At 37.7% G+C, this 22,132-nt stretch overlaps 1 protein-coding gene across 2 annotated transcripts in view; it reads right to left on the bottom strand.

Annotated features, from left to right (window-relative positions):
- PDXDC1 (pyridoxal dependent decarboxylase domain containing 1) overlaps nt 1–22,132 on the bottom strand; it is a 34,719-nt gene that overhangs the window by 5,629 nt on the left and 6,958 nt on the right. The window contains exons 2-19 of one of the 2 annotated variants that reach the window (XM_074597902.1): nt 21,841–21,914; nt 21,232–21,297; nt 19,909–19,992; nt 18,884–19,051; nt 14,208–14,397; nt 11,626–11,694; nt 11,090–11,168; nt 10,223–10,307; nt 9,304–9,352; nt 9,098–9,199; nt 8,769–8,894; nt 7,446–7,496; nt 6,247–6,310; nt 4,741–4,829; nt 3,919–4,024; nt 2,639–2,810; nt 1,873–1,991; nt 886–1,007 (exon numbers count right to left, since the gene is read on the bottom strand). In XM_074597902.1, coding sequence (XP_074454003.1) covers nt 886–1,007; nt 1,873–1,991; nt 2,639–2,810; nt 3,919–4,024; nt 4,741–4,829; nt 6,247–6,310; nt 7,446–7,496; nt 8,769–8,894; nt 9,098–9,199; nt 9,304–9,352; nt 10,223–10,307; nt 11,090–11,168; nt 11,626–11,694; nt 14,208–14,397; nt 18,884–19,051; nt 19,909–19,992; nt 21,232–21,297; nt 21,841–21,914 — 1,815 coding nt within the window. The remainder of the gene's footprint in view (nt 1–885; nt 1,008–1,872; nt 1,992–2,638; nt 2,811–3,918; nt 4,025–4,740; nt 4,830–6,246; nt 6,311–7,445; nt 7,497–8,768; nt 8,895–9,097; nt 9,200–9,303; nt 9,353–10,222; nt 10,308–11,089; nt 11,169–11,625; nt 11,695–14,207; nt 14,398–18,883; nt 19,052–19,908; nt 19,993–21,231; nt 21,298–21,840; nt 21,915–22,132) is intronic. The other variant, XM_074597901.1, reaches the window with a different exon arrangement.

Below are 22,132 nucleotides of genomic sequence, written 5' to 3'. Positions count from 1 at the left end.
TGGTTCCTAATCTCTCAACAGCGACAGTTAAAAAACTGAAAGTACTCTACAGGCAAACTCTTTCATCTCACCCTCAAAGCAGCGTAGGGAGGCAAGAGTGGGCAAAGAGTCCCCAGAAAACAGTGCTAGAAAAAGTTTCACTGCTAAAATCAAGATATTCCCATGGGCAGAAACAGGCAAAGGATTTCTGAATTTCTATTTATTTTTTAGGTGAGGAAATTAAGTGCCCAACACTAGAGGAATGAAAGGACAGACGTTCATTTGTGATGCAAGTCATTTAGGAATTCTACTTTAGAGAACATCTGGAGAACACTAATCAGGTAAATGCTATTACAAAAAGGAGTTGCATCATTATCTTTATTACTTCAATAGGTAATTTGTAATTTCTGGTTTTAAGCCACCAATATAAATTTTGTCACACACTTTAGGGAATAATCTTATCTTAAAGCTGGTATATAAACCATCTCAATCTAGTGAACAACACCAGCTCACAATCAGACCCCACCTTCCCTTTTGGTTTTGTTGCGGGGTGGTTTTTTCTTGTTGTTTTTGGTTGGTCTTGAGTTGTTGGTTGTTAAGTTTTTTGGGTTTTTTTGGACAGCTTAAATTTTAGTGATAAAATGAGCCTATTTCAGTACTACCAATGTTTTTCATTAGAACTACTGAACACAGGGCCATGAACATAAATCAAGACATCCTCAGAAAATCATAAACCTGTAACAAGTTCTCCTTATGTGGACACAGATTGTTACTTCCACAGTAATTAATACAGTTTGTTGCAGACTAGTACAATTTTTACTTTCACAAAGAACAAAACCATGTCCTGAAGCCAACATGGAAGGGAAAAAAGGGTGCTGAAATGCTCTGTGATTTATTAATACATACTCTTGAATTTTCTTCAATTTCTCTGCCTGTTGCTGCAATCGTTTCAACTAACTCCGACACGTCCAGGTCCTCGGTTACCATGCCAATGTAAACGCAGTTCTTCTGCCCTCCAAATTCTGGACCTGTGAGCACAGGGAGAATCAAGTTGTTGTGACATACAAAAATGCATTCTCACAACAGGCGCAACGCTCATGCTTGCGAATCTGGAAATCCCAATACACACACAAACACTTCAGAAATTAAGGGCAGTATCTGCAACAGTATAAATTATGCAGACTAGAAAAGCTCAGCCCTGTGGGTTTTCAAAGAGAAGAGAAAACAACATCTAAACAAGAAAAACAGTGGATATTTTATACAGCCGAGGAGTTGTATAATAAATATCAGTGTTGAATATGCTTCAGACTCATTACTTTCTGCCATTTACAGATTACTTGGTTCCACAATTCTAGGGCACTTAATTTTAGAAAGCTGACTAGAAAAAGATCAGAGTTCTGAGTAAGCAAATTAATATTATTTCAGCTATAATGTGGCACTATGTTAATGTGAAAGTGCTGCTAATTATCATGAAAGTCATCTGAAGCTTTTAATCTAGCCAGAGAAAGCAGGGAACTGGTCCGTGGGTTTGAAATGAGATCCACTCTTCCCTGGCTATAGCGCTAACCAAGAAGGCTCTCATTACAAAGAGAAACAAAGAGAAACAGACTCCAGCTTTTATTCCTTCTGACAAGGAAACCCTTTTTGGTCCAGTTGCTCATGAGTCAGTTTTGACAAGTTATTTCTGAGAGCACTGCACCTTGATCACCCCGCTTAACTTTTATCAGCTAAAACAGGGTGAGGAGGAAACAAAGTTACAGATAATTGTTTCTACAATAACCATATGCGCAGCACTGTAATGACCTATGTACAAATGACCTATTGAACATTATAACACAGGCAGTAAAATGACTGTTGGCTTGAACACAATTTTTTTTTAAATAGTGCAGTTACCCAAAGAAAAAGTGAGATCCGACTCCAGTTCATTCAATTTTTTCAGAAGTTCTGCATTGATTTTTTCTAGTTCTTTTTCTTGTTTGTCATCGTTCTTCCCATCACTGTGATAGTTGTATCTTCAAACCAAGCCAGAAGAGAGCAATGTCACTTATCAGTACATACAAAAAAATATATAGGTGTTTAGCATGTTTCTACAAATTTCTGTATTTTACAAACCAAAAAGCTCAAAACGTTACAGCTTAGATTGACAAGTGTGTTGGCATTTGTCATCAGAGATTTTGGGGTGGGGGGAGGTTGCTCCTGCAAGCTTAACTGGACACAACAGATTTCTAGGTAATATATTGATGATACTTCAACTGTTTTGACTATACAGAATCAGAGGATCAGAAGAGACTTTTGAAGGGGTTTATAGAGTATACTAGTGAATCCCATTATAGATAAAAATCTAAGTTGTACAGTAGGGTGCACTTGCATATTACACATCTGTCTAACAGATTCACACACCGCCTCCAATATTAGAACTGTTGCCCTAATTTTGTTATAACAGCTCTTTCAGCTTTTCTTAATAAAAAAAAAATCTCAAAGTAAACAACATTAAAAAGGTATTTTTTTGAAAAAGTACTAAAAAGCTTCAACTGGGTGCAAAGCCAGATACTAATCAGCAAATGATAGACAATAATCACCACTAAAGAGATCACATACTCCTTTCTGTTAATGCACAGTCTACTCAAATATATAATGAATAAAATACCGAAAAATTTACCTTACAACACCTAATCCTGGCCAGCTGAGATCTTCAATATACAACAGGCCCACTGTTCTTCTCACTTCTTGCTCAAATTCCTCTCTCAGTTGCAGTGTACTTGTCAATACTGGTATCTTCATTTTTAAGCAGTCTACTAACTGATCAACATCTTGTATTTCAGTTCCTAGGACTAAATAGCCGATGTATTAGCGTGCGATAAAAGTGAACGGGCACCACATAGATATCTGAATTAAGTCATCTGTAAAGAAGCCACTCTGTAAGTCAATCATAAATACAATTTACAGATAATATTGAAATATCTTGATCTACGTAACTTTTTTCTTCAGTTATCTATCCACTGATACATCAAAATGGAGAGAGCTAAGGATTTAATAAAAAATTAGCTAATAAAAAGGATTTTCTGATCTTAGAAAGTAGTAAGGACAATACCCTTTTTCATTACATCAGTAGCTAGCATCAGAACATTTCCTCTTCCCATAGCCAAACAGATCATGAACTCGCTTCCATGATGGTTTAAACTGAACTAAACAAACCATCACAGCATCCCCAAGTAACTTTATTCTAAAATCTACTTTTCTGTGTACCCCAGGATCCTCCCACGTCCGTGTCGGGTGTTTTCATGGCCTAAGCCACTCCCCCCACACAAGCTAAAAGCAGATACCATGTGAGCCCCTGCAAGTTGCTCCGTGCATCTATCGAGTCTAAACAAAGTATGTACATGGTGCTGATAAACATGAAATTTAAGACACTTCCCAAAACGTAGATTTTTATTTTTACCCCCTACATCAGTAATAACAGAAAAACCTAGAGGTTTTGTAAAGAATTATTCTCGTTAAGTACCCATATTTTGAACACAAGCACCATTTCAGTGTTGAAACACCTCTGTAGAAAGGTGAAGCATCTTGCGTTAAGCAGCTGAAAGAAGGAAAGGTAGGGATGATTTATCCTTCATATTTCTTTTATAACTGATAGAAACAAAGAATTTTTCCCTTTGCTTTTCCTAATGAATTTAAAAACGATCAGCAAAAGTCTTTTTCTGCAGAGGTAGCGAGGCAATGTCACCCACAACAGCTGAGCTAATACTAATGCACCCATTGCCAAGGCACAGCACAATGATAAACAAAACAAAACTATCTCGGCTTTTATAAGAAAATCCTCGCCACAGGAGAATATACTAAAGAGTTTCTTGAGCCTATCTGCTTTTACACCAGGAGATTGTTCTACAATTCTATAGCAAATCGTAGTTTTTACAAGTGGCTGAAATAAGTGAATGTTACCTGCAGAAGTCATCAGTGGGCTAAAACGCACACATGTGCCTTCATCTTCCAGTTCTACCACATCAACTCCACTGGCAGGAACCAGCTGTGCCAGCTGCTCTCCCAGCTGAAGGGAAACGGCACAGTTAAAGCAGCGCACAGAGCATGACCTCCTGCCCACGCTGACTCGGGCCAGACGCTTCCCACAGTTAAGCGGAACTACACGCTAAACACAGTTTTCCATATTTCTCAAAATCACTTCTTGTAACAAAATACTTCAGCTTGCTGGTGATACGACAAAGTTGGACGTATACTTAAAATCATGAAAATTCAGGAAAAGCTGCAAGTGTCACAAGTCAGAGGTTTCTGCAAAATTGTCCCTGTCATTCAGTGTGCCGTGATCACTACACAATTGATCCAAAATAGTTACATGCTCAGCTCTCTGAAAGCACAGGTTTCTAGAATTAATTCCCTTAAGATCTGGAAAAGAAAGAGTGCCTATTCATGAATACACAGACATTGTCCATGAAGTAGCAAGCTGATTAAAAAGAGTTTTAAAGTTTCCACGTATTCCCACAAGACCAAGGAAAAAAAAAAAATCTACTACCAACAGCTTAAGATGCAATAATAATTTTGGTAGTAAATTGCATGTAAAATAATCAGAAATGTGAAAACAAATTTGCTTCAGAGCAAATTCACCTTTTCAATCCCAAATGCCCACTAGTTTTGTAAAGGATATCTGATCAAGAATAACTGTCAAACTAGTCTACCAAAGGTTTTATGATGAACCCCTAGAAGCATCCCACTGTCACTTCTTTTTTCCTAAAAAGCATCCATTCTTACCCACTGATTGAAAGTGTCATAAATGTGTCTTTCGTTGCTTATTATGGGGTGCTGAGTAGTTGAGGCCTGTGCAGCATGTGAGGTTTGATCTGAAATCCAAAGATACAAGAATCACAGAAGTGGATTTTTATTTAGTTAATTAAATAAAAGGCAACCTAAAATTTAGATAAAAGACAATTACATTTCCTAGGTGATTTAACACATCTACATGATGTACTGGACCTCAAGCAGACTAACAAGGATTTTTTTTGTAAAGATCTGTTAACCATGACAAATACTAGAAGTAAAACAGAGAACTGAATATACTAGTTTTTAAAACAACCAATAAAATAATTCTCTCAGTTTTAAGGTTCAAATGCCCCAATGGAAATAAACCCAATGTTTTCACAATGCAAAATCCTGTCACAGCAGGCTGCAATATTTAATTTAATGCATTCAGGTACATTTTTTTAATTGAGTTTTAATGTTTACTTTGTTTTAAACCACACAAAAACAATAGTAAAGATTTCAGAGTCCATTATACACACAAAACATGCAGAAATGGCCAAACATCCTTATAATTCAGATGGGTGACTTCTCCCTAGTCAAGCTTTTCAAATAAATGCATCAAGGTACAAATCAATCCACCAAGTCACTGGACCTGGATGAACAGGTTTACTTTGTGAGTGCAACCGCTAATTAGATTAAAACCAAAACCAATCCTCCCTCAAGCCCAACACAAACAAGTATCCACAGATGATTAAAACCAACACTCATAACAAAGCCACAAATTTTTCTAGCAGTCTTTTGCCTCATCCCAGCTGGACACATCCCCACCCTCAGAGTGTGCCTGTACAAACAGCACAACATCATCTTCTCTTGTAACTGACAGGACAAAAATGCTGTTTCTTGGAGAGCATGTCCAAGCAAGGATGTTCTGTGCAGAGCCACATGTGGCGTAACTACTCTATACCCATGACAGTATTTCCAGAGATGTTCCTAATGTGTTCTGCTATTTTTAAAACTATTGCAACAGCAAAGGTCATCAGTAAAACAGAGAAACATGGTTCTTGCAACTAGCCACTGAAAGTTTAAAAGGAACAGAAAGCCTGAACAAAGCCAAAGATGATCTTCCCCAACTCAAACACCACTTACAGCTTTTAAGAGACTTCCATCATCTGCTCTCGAGATCAAAATCATATGCAAATCGCTCCTCACTCAAGAGGGCAGAAAATGACTTGTTAAGAAAATTTAAATCACTGCAGTCTATCACATGTATGGATGCTATCACATGTATGGATGCTATCACATGTATGGATGCTATCACATGTATGGATGCTATCACATGTATGGATGCTATCACATGTATGGATGCTATCACTAGATTACAAGCAGTATTCACAACCTTTTTAAAAGCAAGAGAAGTGCACTACATAACATTTACCTCATCAAATCCATTTTACAGATTAGTAGTTTAAAAAACTATGAAGAGAATTTTTTTATTTTGTTTTTAAATAAATCACATACCTCTATTTGAATATTCCTGGAAGAACTTGAAAACCACCACTGGTGAACTCAGTTCATCCTCAACCTTAAAAAAAAAAATTAGATACATTTTCACATTTTTTTTTTTAAAGATTTAACACCATGTATCATTGCTTAGACTACTGAGTAAAGCAGATCATTTTGTTTTGACAGCAGTTACAATATTCACACTATCTTAGTATTACAAGTTAACTCTAGAAGTGTAAGTAAACATAACTGTGAACATGGGAAAGTAAATCATTGTTCAGTTAGAGCAGAATTGTATTGATTAATATTATGAATTATATTGATACCTTAAATCAATACAATTGATGAAACTAAAGTTTGGGCACTATAAAGCAAGAAACCTGAGCATGTTAATTAGCAAACATACCGTATTAAATAGTTTATTTAGCTTTAAGTATTTTCACATATTAACATTTAAAAAAATTCTCTTGGAAATAGCCCCAGAATCATTGGCGAACATCAAGAAAGTTCCAGCAGGAATAACAAGATTATGACTGATCCTGCTTCGCAGGTAGGGGAGATGAACTGGGCGACTTCTAGAGTTGTCACACAGAATGAACAGTGAATTATCTATTGCCCCAGAAAACTAAACTGAATATATTTTCTATACATCAAGTGACAATTAAAATTGGGGGGGGAGGAGGAGTAAAGCCACCAAATCCTATTGAACATGAGATCTCAGAGAAACCAAATTTGGAATGAGTACATTAGATGTAATTTCTAAAACTATTTCTGGTGTAAAAACCTCAGCTGGGATAGTTTTTGCATACAGTCTCACAGGGTTCACAATATCATCTCAGCAGCAGGGTAAGATACAGCCAGAATGCATTAGAGAGGTTTATGGAAACTGTTTTCGTTAAGTGTATTACTGAACAAATCCATGTTTTAAATGGAATTAAATCAACCTCTGAAAACAATTTCTGGATGTTGTTCTGCCAGCTCCACTGACTGCATGAGTACACAGCAATGGAACAAACAGAATCTAGAGGTTTACATACAACCAAGCCACACAATTTCACTGAACACTAGAACTTGATTAGAAAGATAACAAACATCTTCAAAACAACGGCTACAATTTAAGTAATATTTTAAAATAATTTTTTATTCACAGTTATTGTTATCATTTAACAAGCAAAGACTAAGCTGTGCAACAAAGTATTAAATGTAGACCGTACCGAAGTTTTAATGAAATCCAGGTTTTTCAAGTTTTCCAGCAGTCTTTGACTCTAAAAGACCACAGCAGAAGGGAAACATAAGGAAGAGACAAACGCACAGTTTTAAAAGTTGAAAAGCATTAAATAGTCACTACCATCATTTCTATTTCTGAACAAACCCCTATGACGCATCAGAGATTCATGCAGTTCTTAACTATAAATTTAGAATGTAATGGAAAAATATTCTGGTTTTAGTAAAACACTAACTACAAAGCGATTTTCATTAAAATAAAGTCTTGGTGTATTTGCTGACAAAGTTCTAGAGATACTACAGCTCCGTTGACTAACTAAAGCACAGTGTGTAGCAGAACAGTTAATTTTCTCAAAACTACCATAGCAACTGGTTACGATGGCTTTCTAAATTATTTTCATTAGACAAGACATTCTTACATTGTGGTTTAAGGCTATTAATGTACTATTATAAAAGCTAAGATCAACCTTAGATGCCACAAAATCTTAATGACTAATGACACTTTGTCACTCTCTTAAGGTCTTTCGTGCCACTCGCTTCTTCACTAACCATTACAGAAACTTTCCATTTTGCCCTTAAGTGTTGCTCCTTTAAGGGAAAAATGTTTTGCATATGAACAATGCATTTTTAAACTAACACATTATATTGGACTTTAATTTTTACTAGGGTAAGGACTCAACTTCAAAAACAGTGCACTTGTCACTGTACCTGAAGAAATGTTTTGAAGTCCTTTTTGTCAGGCATTTATAATTTACTGTTACTTAAATCAATATGATGCCAAGTAGACTAGGAAAATAAGAAAGTGTTTCTCTGAAGAGCTTTCAAGCAAAATAGTTAAAATAGAGAAGTGACCAAAAAAAAAAAAAAAGTAAGTTATTATGTTACTTCACTCTTTAGAAAGAACAAAGATTAAGTACTTCTCATTAAAAAAATCCTACTAAAACATACAGTCTAATAGTAGAAGCACATCCCTCCCCCAAACACTTTACTCTGCTTTCATAATTTGCCTGTAACACAATATGAGCCACTATAGTATACTGCCAACAACTACAGTATTTTAGTTGATTCTTCTACAATGCATCACAATAATCAAAAAGACGTATTAACAGCCAGCATAAAAACATTTCTAAGTAAAATGGTGTTCTGTGATAGCCGTCTGGATATCGCTTGTACTATCATTGCTATCTGAACTTTGTTTCTGCTTGGAGACTCAAACTATTAAACAAGATGGTGAGGATTCTTAAGAACAGGCTCCAACCCGTACTCAAAGCAGCAAAATATCCATAAACAACATGCCAACAGCTGTTGCTTACTAGTTGCGAGGCGTGCTTTATCCTCTCCACAATCCCATCGTGGCCCAGGTACTGCAAGGAGAGCCACAGTGGCAGGGCACGGAGCTTCTCTACGGGCTGACTCGATGTCAGCCCAGCTGCTAAGGACTAAAGAGGAAAATAAACAATGAACAAACCACTATTAACCCCTCTCCAATTATTCCATTTTTGCCATCTTACAGAATATGTCACAGCTTAAATAGGGGAGGTTTTGCAAATTATAATTTAGATGCTTATGAAGAACAAGACACTACACGATCAAAATTAAAGTCTCAAGATCTTGAGAATAATGGCTGAGAAATTAAACATACCAAAGATGGATCCTCATGTCTGTAGAGCGTCACTGCAGGTACAGCCGGGAGACCCAGCCAGGAACCCAGAGTAAGAGTCATGCTGTCACACTTTGTAGCAGCCTGAATTTTATTATAATAAGGAGAATATAAGCCATATATATTTTGATTAGATCATGACCTTAAAATCTAGAGCACATTAAGTTTCTAGATATAGTAAAACGTACCAGTACAGAAGAGGAGACATAACCCAAAGCCAAAGTTGCCAAATTCACACTAGAAAAATAAAGTGGTTTTAGCACATACTAAATACGTATTAAAAGATAACATTTTAATCTTCAGTTTAAATATTTAATGTTGATGTATAAAGGGAGGTAATTTTTGTTTGTATGTTTTTCATTACGAATGCAGTAGATGTTGCTTCTTGATATTCCAAGATTTAAAACCCAGAAGTAAAAATCCGTTTCAATCTAAAGATGTTTTAGTCCAGGCCTTTGGGGAAATCATCCCCCAAAGCCCTACCCGTAATTCAGCATCAATTTGGTATCAGAAATAAATAGCATGCAAATATAACACTATAAATGGAAATATCAGAAGAACCAGAGTCTCTACTCCAGGCTCAACAAAAAAATAAACTTAGAGCAATGGAGTCTTCATTAAGATTGTCTAAATTCTTGGAACTTCTTTTCCTCGTGGTTTAATCTTCCAGTTATGTTGCACACTGCACTTGCAAGAGTCTTCTTGACAACCTTAATTACAGTGTCATTTCTTTCACACTCATATCATTCTCCTTTCTCATTCTCAATAATCACTGTATAATGTCTCCCGACTTGTCCTATGAGGTCTTTTTATTTTTATTCCAAGCTCTTCAAAGCCAGGGCAGATAAGATTACCATCTGAGTAAAAGCAACCACTAACCCCTGCTGAAATAACCACTCCAATTAATTATTGCTGTATATGTAAAAAAACCCCAATCTGTATCTCATACAGTGACAAAATCATAACCATATAAAATGTTTAATATGGCAAAAATAAACATGGTCCTATGGCCCTCTACTAGCTGGTTAGCTGTAAAATTATGTGCTGTCCATTGGTTAGGCTTTTTAATGAATATAGTTAAACAGAAATAAATTGCAAGCTTCATACCCTTCTACATGGAGCCACATATTATACTGCTCACAAAGTTCCTTCAGTCGGCCAAGTTTATCTGTGTGCCCAGCACCTGGTGTCCCTTTGTTGAAAAGGAATAAAAGGCAATCACAAAGGATAAGCATGTAAGCTAGGATTCTACATAAAAGGACCTCTTGTGGTGTTGTCAAAAAAGTCACACAAGAGCAGGAAAGAGGATCAGTTTGCACAGTATTTGTACCTGCTTGATTGTGACTTACAAGCAGCTGGAATTCCAGACAAAAAAATAAAGATACTCATTTTGCTTGTCAATATATGTTAGAAAAACCTTAAATGTCGAAGGCACTCAAAGACTCAGCAGCCTCAGGTAAGAAATACAGACATTTTTAATATGTTCAAAGTATGGCCCCCAACTAAAGGAAACTAAACCAAGATTAACATCTCAAATATTTTTCCAAGTCCAAAGCAAGTAGCAGTTACCTCCTTCATTCGTATTTAAAACAAATTTTGTTCACAAGCAATTCTATTTAATTAGCTAGAAGAAAAATATAATTTTTTAAAGCTAAAGATGGCACATCCATCAAAAAATTCTGAAGTGTTAATGTGAAACTGATTTTCAACAAGAGATTTGCACTCACTAAAATAAGTTCTGGTCATATTAATATATCAACTGACGTAAGCAGAACTGTAGTAGTACACTCCAACTCAGTTAAATAAAACCCCCTCCTAGGCAGATAATTATTGTGTGGTCATCAAGATATTTCCTGATATTTCTTGACATGCAGCCATTAAGCTGTTTAAGAAAAAATATTTTTATTTTGGATTTTATATATATATTCATGAATTGGTGTGCCTTTTTTGTTATCGTTTGTTTATAGCACTTACCAGCATTGGCCACAAGCAACAAAGGCAGTTTTCCAGACTCTACGTCATCTTTAATCAATCTGTCCAACAAAGCAACATCCTGTTATCAATAAGAAAAAGAGAATTATTTATAAATATGTTTGTCAAACAATACAGAACTGTTTCTGCTGAACTGGAAAAATGGCTTGTGGCTTTACCTTCTTCTCAAAGGTAAAATAACCTGAAGGTTAGATAAATCATTTGTGAAAAATACAACACAAATATATCATGTAGTTTGTAAACGTACCTCTGACTACATGTATTCTAGAAATCTTGGGATTAAAAAGAACCCTACTATATGCCATTAAAAATAGCTTGCAAAATACAAGACCAAGATAGAAGCTGCTAGCTTTTTAGAAGATTTCCATCTATGATTTGTACAGCTAGAACACAGAAGACTTAGAGGTTGAAAAAGAACATTAATAAGCTTTTCCTAAAACATACTTGACATTCATTTAATGAGGCTTTTCAAAAAAAGGAAAAAAAAACAAATGAGCTTTTAAGGAAGACAAACTTACCATTTGGTGTTGAGATCCAAACATAGTGTTACAAGGCACACGGCACATGCAAGAAAGGGGTAACCCTAGCTGCAATAAAAATGATGGAATTTCAACAACTGAGACATACTCATTTCAAGTGTTCACAGAAATCTACAGCGTGACAAAAAAAATAGTAAACATGACAATAAGAAGTTGGACATTGCATTATAAATTAAGTTTCCTGCTAAAACCTACAATCAAATTAATCGTAGAGAAAGGAAAGCATAAGAGAAAGTGGAGGGGGGGGGGAAAAAAAAAAAAAAAAGAGTCAACTTTTGGTTAGCACATCAACTGCATTCAGTTTTTCTAGTAAGATACCTGTAAAATAACCTACACTCAATCCTCTTTTTTTTTTTTGGCCATCCCAATTAATACATCCTATAAGCATACGTGTGCTTTGTGCACGGGCCGTGTTCCACTGGAGGTTCACGGTCACTTTACTACTGAGTAGAGAGCAATCTGCCTACTTTGATCATACAGCTCAGCTGACTCTTCATGCTGGTGAGCCTGAAGTTCTTCCTTTGCTATGGAAGCAAATTCCAGATAAGTTTTGCATTGTTAACATGAGGGGGAGCGGGGGAATCAAGGTCTCCCACATTTTGATCTTTAACCTGGGAGATCACTAGACAAGCAAAATCTAGTTGATCACACTCATCACTGAACAGAAGGTTCAGCAAATTAAGAGAACTGTGGTTACAGACTGGTTTGCTTTTATCCTTTCCTTTAACATAAATTGAATCAACCTCTAATTATTCAGTTCCAATTGTCTGCTCTACAATATACACTACTCAAAATCAAGCTAAAATGCTATCACTTTAAGTTCAGTAATCGCCTAATGTGGGCAGATTACCTTGTAAAAAAAGATAAGGCATCACTGTTATTAGCAGTATCTACTCTGTACTCAGAAACAAAAGGATCCCAAAATGCTGATTCTTAGCAGTATTTTTTGTATCAAGAACTTTCGATCAATAACTACATGCAACACTTGGCTTACCAAAGACACCAACTTACTCCAATGAACTTCCCAAGTCATTTTGGCCGAGACAAGTTCCATCTATGATACCATTTTTATTTCTCTGCAGTCTGTGTTTTTAATCTGTTAGTAATACCTCTGCCCACCTTCTCCAAAGTCTTGAAAAACAAAGGCATGAAGAACTTGACTCTTCATTTCAGTGCACGTTAAGTTTGAAAGATATCACTAGTGCACTGAATGTTAGGTACACAATAGGAAAGTCTGTATATGGCCTCAATTAGCTTATTTAAGTCTCCAAACATTCAGGCAAATAAATACTTGGCAAAACCAACAAGTTTTAAAGATAATTAGGAAACTGGGTTTCTTTAAAGCACTGGGTTGTGGGGGCAATCCTGCTATTCCAAACAGGACTTTTTGAAATGGGATCAGGACAGCCTACTTCTCCCTCAATTGTTTTCCTTTAAAAAAATTATAATGTTTATTGAACATAAGAGTACAGGGGCATCATTCAGTACAAATTTTGCAATAACTCAGTGTTTGGAAATCGAGTATGTTTGGACTTGGGTCTTTTTCACCATTACCAAGAGCTTACATAAAGTGCAATGCAATCTAGAAACAATCACTCCTTTAAAAAAAAAAAAAAAAAAAAAGATAGCATGTAGGATCCTTTTACTGGAAATATTCAGAAAATTTATCTTCCTCACACTGTATCATTTCTGCAAAACATAGACTGTAATTGGAACCTGAAAGTATTTTTTCCAAATAAATAGTTTTGATTTAAATATATGGTCCACTACAGCTACAGTTACCCCCAGTATGGACTTTGCTTCCTTTATTATTATGTTGGAAATCACAATTAATAAAGCAATACCAACCCACCGAATAACATTTTTGTATTACTAGCAGATATTTGTCTGGCATCAAAGTATCATTTCACCTCACACTCCATTCCCCTCCCACCCCCTGTTCTGTTCCTGTTTAGTCACATTGCTATTGTTTCTACCATGAGGAAAAATAAGTTTTCAAAATCACCAAAGTTATCCTTGTCCTAAAATTAACTTTTTTGCAGCCAAAGCTCACTCCTCATTCTTTAGAGTACCTCTTTTCATACTGTATTTCAACAGGCAGATACATCATCCTAAGTGTTAGAAGCGTATATAATTTTATAAGCTATGAAATTCTACTGTATCTATAGAAAGGCAAAGAAGAGACAAGGATGAAGGGCACCTGCTCATGAGGAACACTGATCAAGGAATTGTGTGGAGGGATCAGGAGAGCTGCAGAAAGAGCCTGCTCAGCTTGCTTGGGTATACATGTATTCAGTCAACAGAGCAGCACTGGGAAAAATCTGGAAGAAGCTTCACTTTTAATAGTGGAAGTTCCAGGCAGACACATGGATCTAAAGGAAAACCTTCACTGGCCCCAACCAATTTACAAGGCTGCCGCCAGTAGCGTATCAGACTGTATTGCAAATACCAGTCTCTTGCAGAAAAAGTCTGAATATATTTTTAAAATCTAAATTTCAAGCAGGCAATACGAAGCCAGGTAAGTTCTACTTCCAGGTAAAACCTCAACTGATTCACTTTACCTGATTGCAGAGAGCTTGGCCCAAGCCTGTTCTAGCTGCAGAACTAATGTATATGACAGGCTGCTTAGTATATAGCACGTTAAAACCTTCTACTGTATAATCTTCATAGCGTGTATGAATAACAAGTCGACAGATTTTTAGGAGACCTTCACGATCATCTTCATGATAATATGCTGATCCATTTTCATACCTGCAAGAAAAGCCAAGTAAATACAACCAACAAAACCAATAGCCAGTTTAGTGACTAGAATAACACTGACCAGCAAAGGAGCTCACAAGAGGACAAAGAAGATTGACGAAAAAACCCCAAACCCTTCTATTTTCCCAGAATAAAGTGCAGTAAAAGGAGTCTTTGATGACACAGGCTGGGATTAACAATGAGGGAAGCCTAGTATATATTTTCATTTAGACTCAGAGATAAAGATGGAAAGAAGAAGACATCTGGGTTCCTAAGGATTTCCTTTACAGAGTTCAAAACCTTGCTTACTAAGAGTAGAGTGGGGAGGAAACACACAAAAGGCTTCATCTGGGTTTTATATATACATAAATTCCGGACTACTAGTTTTCAAGAGAATGCAACCTGACATTATTGAAGTTAAGTTAGTAAAATTTGGAATGAGACACATGAAATAAGGTAAATGGCCAGAGTCTTGGAAACTTTATTAGGAAATCAGAAACCAATGTATTTTGTAATACCCAAAATTGCTGGTATTATTAGTATTTTAGAGTTTGAAAATAAGACCACGATTTAGTACAATCTATTCCACACACCGCAAGGCAGTTTTCCAGATGTTTTCAATACATGAGTTACATAAATGAAGTCTGTTTTTCCCCAGGAATATTTTAATTATTTTATGGGTATTTTGCCTTCAATCTGATTTATTAGGCATGTTCCCTTGGGGCTCATGGGGGTATGTGCCTGCTCCTCCCCCTCCTTTTTTAACCCTTGTAAGAATCAAACTCAGATCAGCACATTAACATTTATAGCCAAGAAAGAGGAGTAAAGGAACCAAAGAAGACATAAGGTATGACTGTTCCACATTGAGGGCAATCGCTCAGCTGTCTTAACTATAGAAAAAGGAAACAGCAACAGTGAAAGTAGTAGGTAAGTCAATTTATTAAGCAACTTGCAAGCTAGATTTTTCTTGTAGATTTTTTGTACAACACGTAAGTCAATGGTCTCACACAATTTAAGAGTGGCATTTATCAACAAATTTACATAAAAGCCCTGAAATATCTTAGGTTACCACAGACACTCTGATGCACAAATACTGCTGAGTATTCCAGAGTTAAACTCCAGACTGACCCACATGCAAACACCTACTTCATCTTTACACAACAGCTCTGTGATCTAACACGGGCAAAGGGAAATTCCTCTAGCGTTGCTCATAGCCACATAAAACGTCAAGAAGTATGAAGCAGATCACAGCAGGGTATTTGTTCAAGGCTGTTACCTATGGGTCACAAAACTTTGGGGACCACGGTCCAACAGATACTCATCATTAATCACAAAATCACAACGTTACTGAATATTTGATTCAAAACAGAAATACTTCTTTTTGTTAGCCATGCCATTTAGAAACATTGCTGATACACTCTTGGAGACATCTCGTGAGCCAGGGCTTGGAGAAATCCCGTGGGCCAGGGCTCTGGAAGGCAAAGGGGCTCAAGAAAGCTGGTTGGTATTCAAAGACCACTTCCTCCAAGCTCAGGATCGGTGCCTCCCTAAGAGAAAGAAATCGGCCAAGGGACGCAGGAGACCTGCATGGTTGAGCAGGGAGCTTCTGAAAAAGCTCAAGTGGAAGAAGGAAGTTTACAATAAGTGGAAGAAGGGACTGACCCCTTGGGAGGATTAGAAGAATGCTGCCAGAGCGTGCAGGGATGAAACAAGGAAAGCCAAGGCCGCCTTGGAATTAAACCTGGCTAGGGATGTCAAGCTCAGCAGGAAGGGCTTCTACAAGTATATTGGAAGCAAAAGGAAGACCAGAGAAGTTGTGGGCCCACTGTTGAATGAGACAGGAGCCATGGTGACGGAGGATGTGGAAAAGGCGGAGTTACTGAATGCCTTCTTTGCTTTGGTCTTTACTGCTCGGCCCAGCCCTCAGGAGTCCCAGGCATTGGGGGAAGTAATGGGGAAAGAAGACAACTTCCCTTGGGTTGAGGAGGATCGAGTGAGGGATCAATTAGATATTCACAAGTCCATGGGCCCCGATGGGATGCACCCGAGAGTGCCGAGGGAGCTGGCGGAAGTCATTGCTGGGCCGCTCTCCATCATCTTTGAAAGGTCCCGGAGAACAGGCGAGGTGCCTGAGGACTGGAGGAAAGCCAATGTCACTCCAGTCTTCAAGAAGGGCCAGAAGGAGGAGCCGGGGAACCACAGGCCAGTCAGCCTCACCTCCATCCCTGGAAAGATGATGGGACAGCTCATTCTGGGCGTCATCTCAAGGCATGTGGAGGAAAAGAAAGCTATCAGAAGTACTCAACATGGATTCACCAAGGGGAATTCATGTCTGACTAAAATGATAGCCTTCTATGATGGCATGACTGGATGGATAGATGAGGGGAGGGTGGTAGATGTGGTCTACCTTGACTTAAGCAAGGCATTTGACATGGTCTCCCACAGCATCCTCATGGGGAAGCTTAGGAAGAGTGGGCTTGATGAATGGACAGTAAGGTGGATAGGTAACTGGTTGAAAGACAGAGCTCAGAGGGTAGTGATTAGGGGCACAGAGTCTAGTTGGAGGTCAGTGACGAGTGGTGTTCCCCAGGGGTCAGTACTGGGTCCAGTCCTCTTCAATATATTCATCAATGACCTGGACGAGGGGACAGAGTGCACCCTCAGCAAGTTTGCCGATGACACAAAGCTTGGGCGGGGGGAGGTGGCTGACACACCGGAAGGCTGTGCCACCATACAGAGAGACCTGGACAGGCTGGAGAGCTGGGCAAAGAGGAACCTTATGAAATTCAATAAGGGCCAGTGTAGGGTGCTGCACCTGGGGAGGAGTAACCCCAGGCACCAGTACAGGTTGGGGGCTGACCTGCTGGAGAGCAGCTCAGCTGAAAGAGACCTGGCAGTCCTGGTGGACAACAGGATGACCATGAGCCAGCAATGTGCCCTCGTGGTCAAGAAGGCCAATGGCATCCTGGGGTGCATCAAGAAGAGTGTGGCCAGCAGGTCGAGGGAGGTCATCCTCCTCCTCTCCTCTGCCCTGGTGAAGCCACATCTGGAGTACTGTGTCCAGTTCTGGGCTCCCCGGTTCAAGGAGGACAGGGAACTGCTGGAGAAGGTACAGCAAAGGGCTACCAAGATGATTAGGGGAATTGAACTCCTCTCTTATGAAGAAAGGCTGAGGGATTTGGGTCTCTTCAGTCTGGAAAAAAGATGACTGAGGGGGGACCTTATCAATGCTTATAAATACTTAAAGGGTGGGTGTCAGGAGGATGGGGCCAGGCTCTTTTCAGTGGTGCCTGGGGACAGGACAAGAGGTAATGGGCACAAACTTGAGCATAGGAGGTTCCACCTAAACATGAGGAGGAACTTCTTTACCCTGAGGGTGGCAGAATCCTGGCACAGGCTGCCCAGAGAGGTGGTGGAGTCTCCATCTCTGGAGACATTCAAAGGCCGCCTGGACGCGCTCCTGTGCAACCTGCTCTAGGTGACCCTGCTCTGGCAGGGGGTTGGACTAGATGATCTCCAGAGGTCCCTTCCAACCCTATGATTCTATATACACATACATTTGTCAAAATAGCTGGATTACCTGCAACTTCTCAAATTTCATCATTGCACGTGGTTTCAATGTCTTTAAGTCAAAGACAGATAAAGATAATCATTGACTTTATAAAATAATTCTGATAGAAGTGAGCCTGTCAATGTAAGAACAATCCTTTGTACTCCTAACAACTAAATTTGGATTAACTTCAGTTATATTTTTAGCGTTCCACCTTGCATTGGCTAAAAAAACAATAAAAAAAAAAAAAGATTTCTCCTCTCCTCAGTAGCACTGGCAAGATTTTCTGAAAGATACAGTATCATGAGAGGGAGAAAGTGTCAGGTTGTTTGGTTTTGGGTTGGTTTTTTTTTGCTTCAGGAAGAAAAACAGGAATTTCTAATCTGTGATTCCCCCCCACTCTAACACCCCCACAGCTGATTTCCATTCTTCTTCCCTCATGGAACAGTTTAAGATATCTATGCCACATGATGAAACAGACATTTATGAAAGATTTCACCGTACTGTAAGTCTCAGTAGCATCACCTACCATACCCAGAAAAATAAACTAGACCCAGGAAGGGAAAAGGAGAAGTTAACTGAAAACATCTTTTAAAAACATGAAGTACCCCAAGCCTCGGCAACATAGCATATGCCTCAAGAAACAAGAATTTAGTTGTGTTTGACCAACTGTGTGTCTGCACCTGTATTTTGGCCCTTAGCTCCACCCTTATAAAACGATTTTTATTGCAATCATGTTAATAATAAATTCCTGCCATTCAAAAAGCACTCTCTTTTTTTTCTTTTTTTTTTTTTTTTTAAATTCTGTGATGTATTTCAGACTTTTTAAAGAATATTCTTAAGTTTGTGTCACAGTGGTTTCTTCTGTTGACATCCTCAGTCCAGTCACACATACTTTTAAACAATTATCACTACCTAGTCATACATAAGTTATTCACCGTGACTCACCTGAAAAGCCTGCAAAGCCAGAGAGTGGTATCAGAAAGGATCCTTGTTGTAAGTTTTCTCAGTCTTTCCCTGTCCAGCACTGATATATAAGCGGCCAAACTATGTCCCAGCAGAGCCATGTGACCCTGTTCACCAACGTTCTGAAGTCTGCAAGCCAGAAAAGAGTAACTACAAACTAAATACAAGTCATGAACATTACAGTAATTTTAGGCTTGCGTGTTTCTACTGTCAAGTGGCAGAATTTGTTGACATGCAATTTTAAATATTTATCAGAGAGAAGTACAGTATGCCACAGTCACCCTCCTGCCATCGCGTATTACATACTGAAATGCCAGTGCAGACAAAAGCACTTGCACTTGGCCGAGCTGCTTACAGTAACACCGCGGCATCTCTTTTAGGCAATCAGGTAGCAGGAGCTGGGACTCAGCACCTTTTCTGCAGCGGGACTTTAAAGTGCATTAAACACCTTTGTCTCCCCATGCAGAGAAAACTCAGGACACTTATTAATAACTTTAGAGGCATAGCTTTCATTAGTTTGTTGGGGTTTTTTTTTGTTTGTCGGGGCTTGTTTGGTTGGTTTTGTTTATTTAATCTCCAAGCTGCTTTTCAAATGTTAGTTTTCAATAATCTTCTGCAGATTAGTTAGTATTATTTCCATTATACAGAAAAATGGAAACAAATTTTATTTCCATTTTTTTCTTTAAGATCCACAGGGAGAGATGGTATAAAAGAATATTTGTATTCAAAATTTTATAAGACTTTCAAACTTAAAACAACATCCAGAAAGTAGAAAACAACATGAGCTGTCACATCAGAAACAATTCCCTTGTATAATTCAGTTTAGTAATTAGTAATGAAAGCTTTATAATTTTAAGAAAGCCAAGCCTAATGCATTATTCTGGTTCACTACATAATGTAAGTTGTGTTTAAGAAGTTACAAGGTTGCACAATATCTTTACACTTTAAAACACTTAAATGTATAAGTTCTATTATCTTCCACATACAATAATTCACATTGGCTTTACCGGTAGGCCTGTGAAGTTTCCTCTTCCTCCTCTCCATGCATTAGGTTCTGAACTAACTGAAGTATGCTCACCATATCTTGGCCACTGATACACCAGGGAGGGGCAAACAAAAGCCACACACAAAGAAAAAGGAAAAAAAGGTAAGTACCAGAGTACCAGGATCTAACAAAGAGGCCATTTGGAACACTGTGTGGTAAGACACGAAGACAACACTGCACTTGCACAGAATGCTGAGTATATCAACAAAAATGGTTCCTTGCCCTCAGAAAAACAGATCATGAATGATGAATCAATTAATTCAAACCTCTACTAAATTATAGTAGGACACTTCAGTAAGTATGAACTCAGACCCACAGAAACCCAAATCTATTGAAATCTGAAAATTTGAACTGAAAATTTTGATGTGACAATGTTTAATTGCTTATTGCTACACAGCAAAGTAATAGCTAAGGATCCAAATTTCTCTTTACGTGATCCAGCTTCAGCTCACAAACTCAGCACATATCTTAAACAATTACCTACAAATATTAGTTTCTGACAAACAAAAGCTACATTAGATTTCTGACATGATGCACTCTAACATGGTAAAACTAGAAAAGACCCACGACGCTTCAACTTGTATAATTCCAACTAAAACTTACAATAGTATAAGAACTTACACTCTGACAGCTGAAATTGCTTTTTATTCTTAAAAAAGCTAATTCAGTGTCTCCACTCAAAAAACAAGTTTTGTTTACATACACAAAAGACACAATAGATTTTGCAATACTTTCTGAAGTACTAGCTCGGGCTCCTGCAGGATCGGCCTCCAAAGAGGCTGCAACCAATTTAAATCTTAGTTTTCAGGTACAATGATCTTAGCTGCCTTATGTGCAAGAGCTTCCTATAATTTTTTAAGACAGCTAAATGAAAAGGTGGTGGGGGGGTTGTTTTGTTTCTATTTTGTGGGTTTTGGTTTGTTTGGGTTTGTTTTTTTTTTTTTAAGGTTTTCTACTTTATAAGTCTTAGGGGTTTTTTTATCTGGATGTTTTAGTGAATCTTTATCCTATAGCACAAATTTATCCATATTTACTTTAAGTCTCAGTCACAGCTGTAGGTACCAATACTTCATTAGATTCCAACAGTTCAAAATTTCAGTCACCAAGGACAAGTAATCTTGTTTTCTTTTTCCTACGTGAGTATGGACATAGTTGGTATGATGATAACCTTTTTTGCCTGGCATGGTGTATGTTCACATTTCTATTAATACAGAAGTTGCTTGTTACATGTATTTTACAGATTCTGAAAAGTAAAGAGCATTATATAGAAATTGTTGTTGCCTACCTGCCTTGCAGTGGTCCAGGAATATCCTTCCGTGCATACTTCTTTTCATTTTCCTCCTCCACTTTTCTAAGTTAAAGACATAAGAATAAACTATACATTTAGTCTGCAGTTTATAACATCAAATATATAGTTGACTTTGACTTGCAGAAATACATACTCACAGGTTTGCAATCTATTTCATTGGCAGCAGTTTCATAAATAAATCAGATGAGACCAACACAAAAGTTTAGCTCAGATTGAATTAAAGAGTTCCTAAGTTTTGGGTTTTTAGCTCTTTAACAGAAAATGTCAAACTTACAGAAGAGTCTCATATATATATGAATTAAAAAAGTTACTTGCACAGCAATAAGAAATCTAACATCTCTGAAAAAACAGACTCACTGGACTTGCTCTGAACAGTACCAAACATGCACAAAAATACGTACAGTCGTTTTTAAAATCCCATCATTTGAGCAACAATGGTGATTTGTATAGGTGCAAGCTTCAGAATGACAGTATGACTGTGAACTACTAGGAAAATGAGTTCTTCCCTGGTTAATGGCAGCAACATTAATAATCCCCCCCTTAGCACAAACAGCTATTGTTTTTGTAGTTATTATTTGCACATACCTTTGATTGTCTTCTAGCATCTTCATTGCTTCATTCAGATTCTTTCCCATTTCTGCTAGAGTAGGGTCGACCATCTTTCAGGGAAAGAGACCAAAAAACACTTATCTTACTACTATCCCCACAACATCCTCAGTACCAATTAATGTATCAGCCAGATTCTTTTAATTAGTCTGTGTGTACTCATTTAAAAGTAAAAATATGTTGAATATCCTAAACTCAAAATATACAAGATGAGAACATACTACTAACCTAAAATAACCAAAAAGAAAACTCAATTGTGATGTGGATTTTA

Source organism: Larus michahellis, chromosome 8, assembly GCF_964199755.1.
Source record: "Larus michahellis chromosome 8, bLarMic1.1, whole genome shotgun sequence".
NCBI classification, from domain to species: domain Eukaryota; kingdom Metazoa; phylum Chordata; class Aves; order Charadriiformes; family Laridae; genus Larus; species Larus michahellis.
Note: the sequence above shows the minus strand (reverse complement) of the source record. Positions and strands in the feature narration are given on the sequence as shown.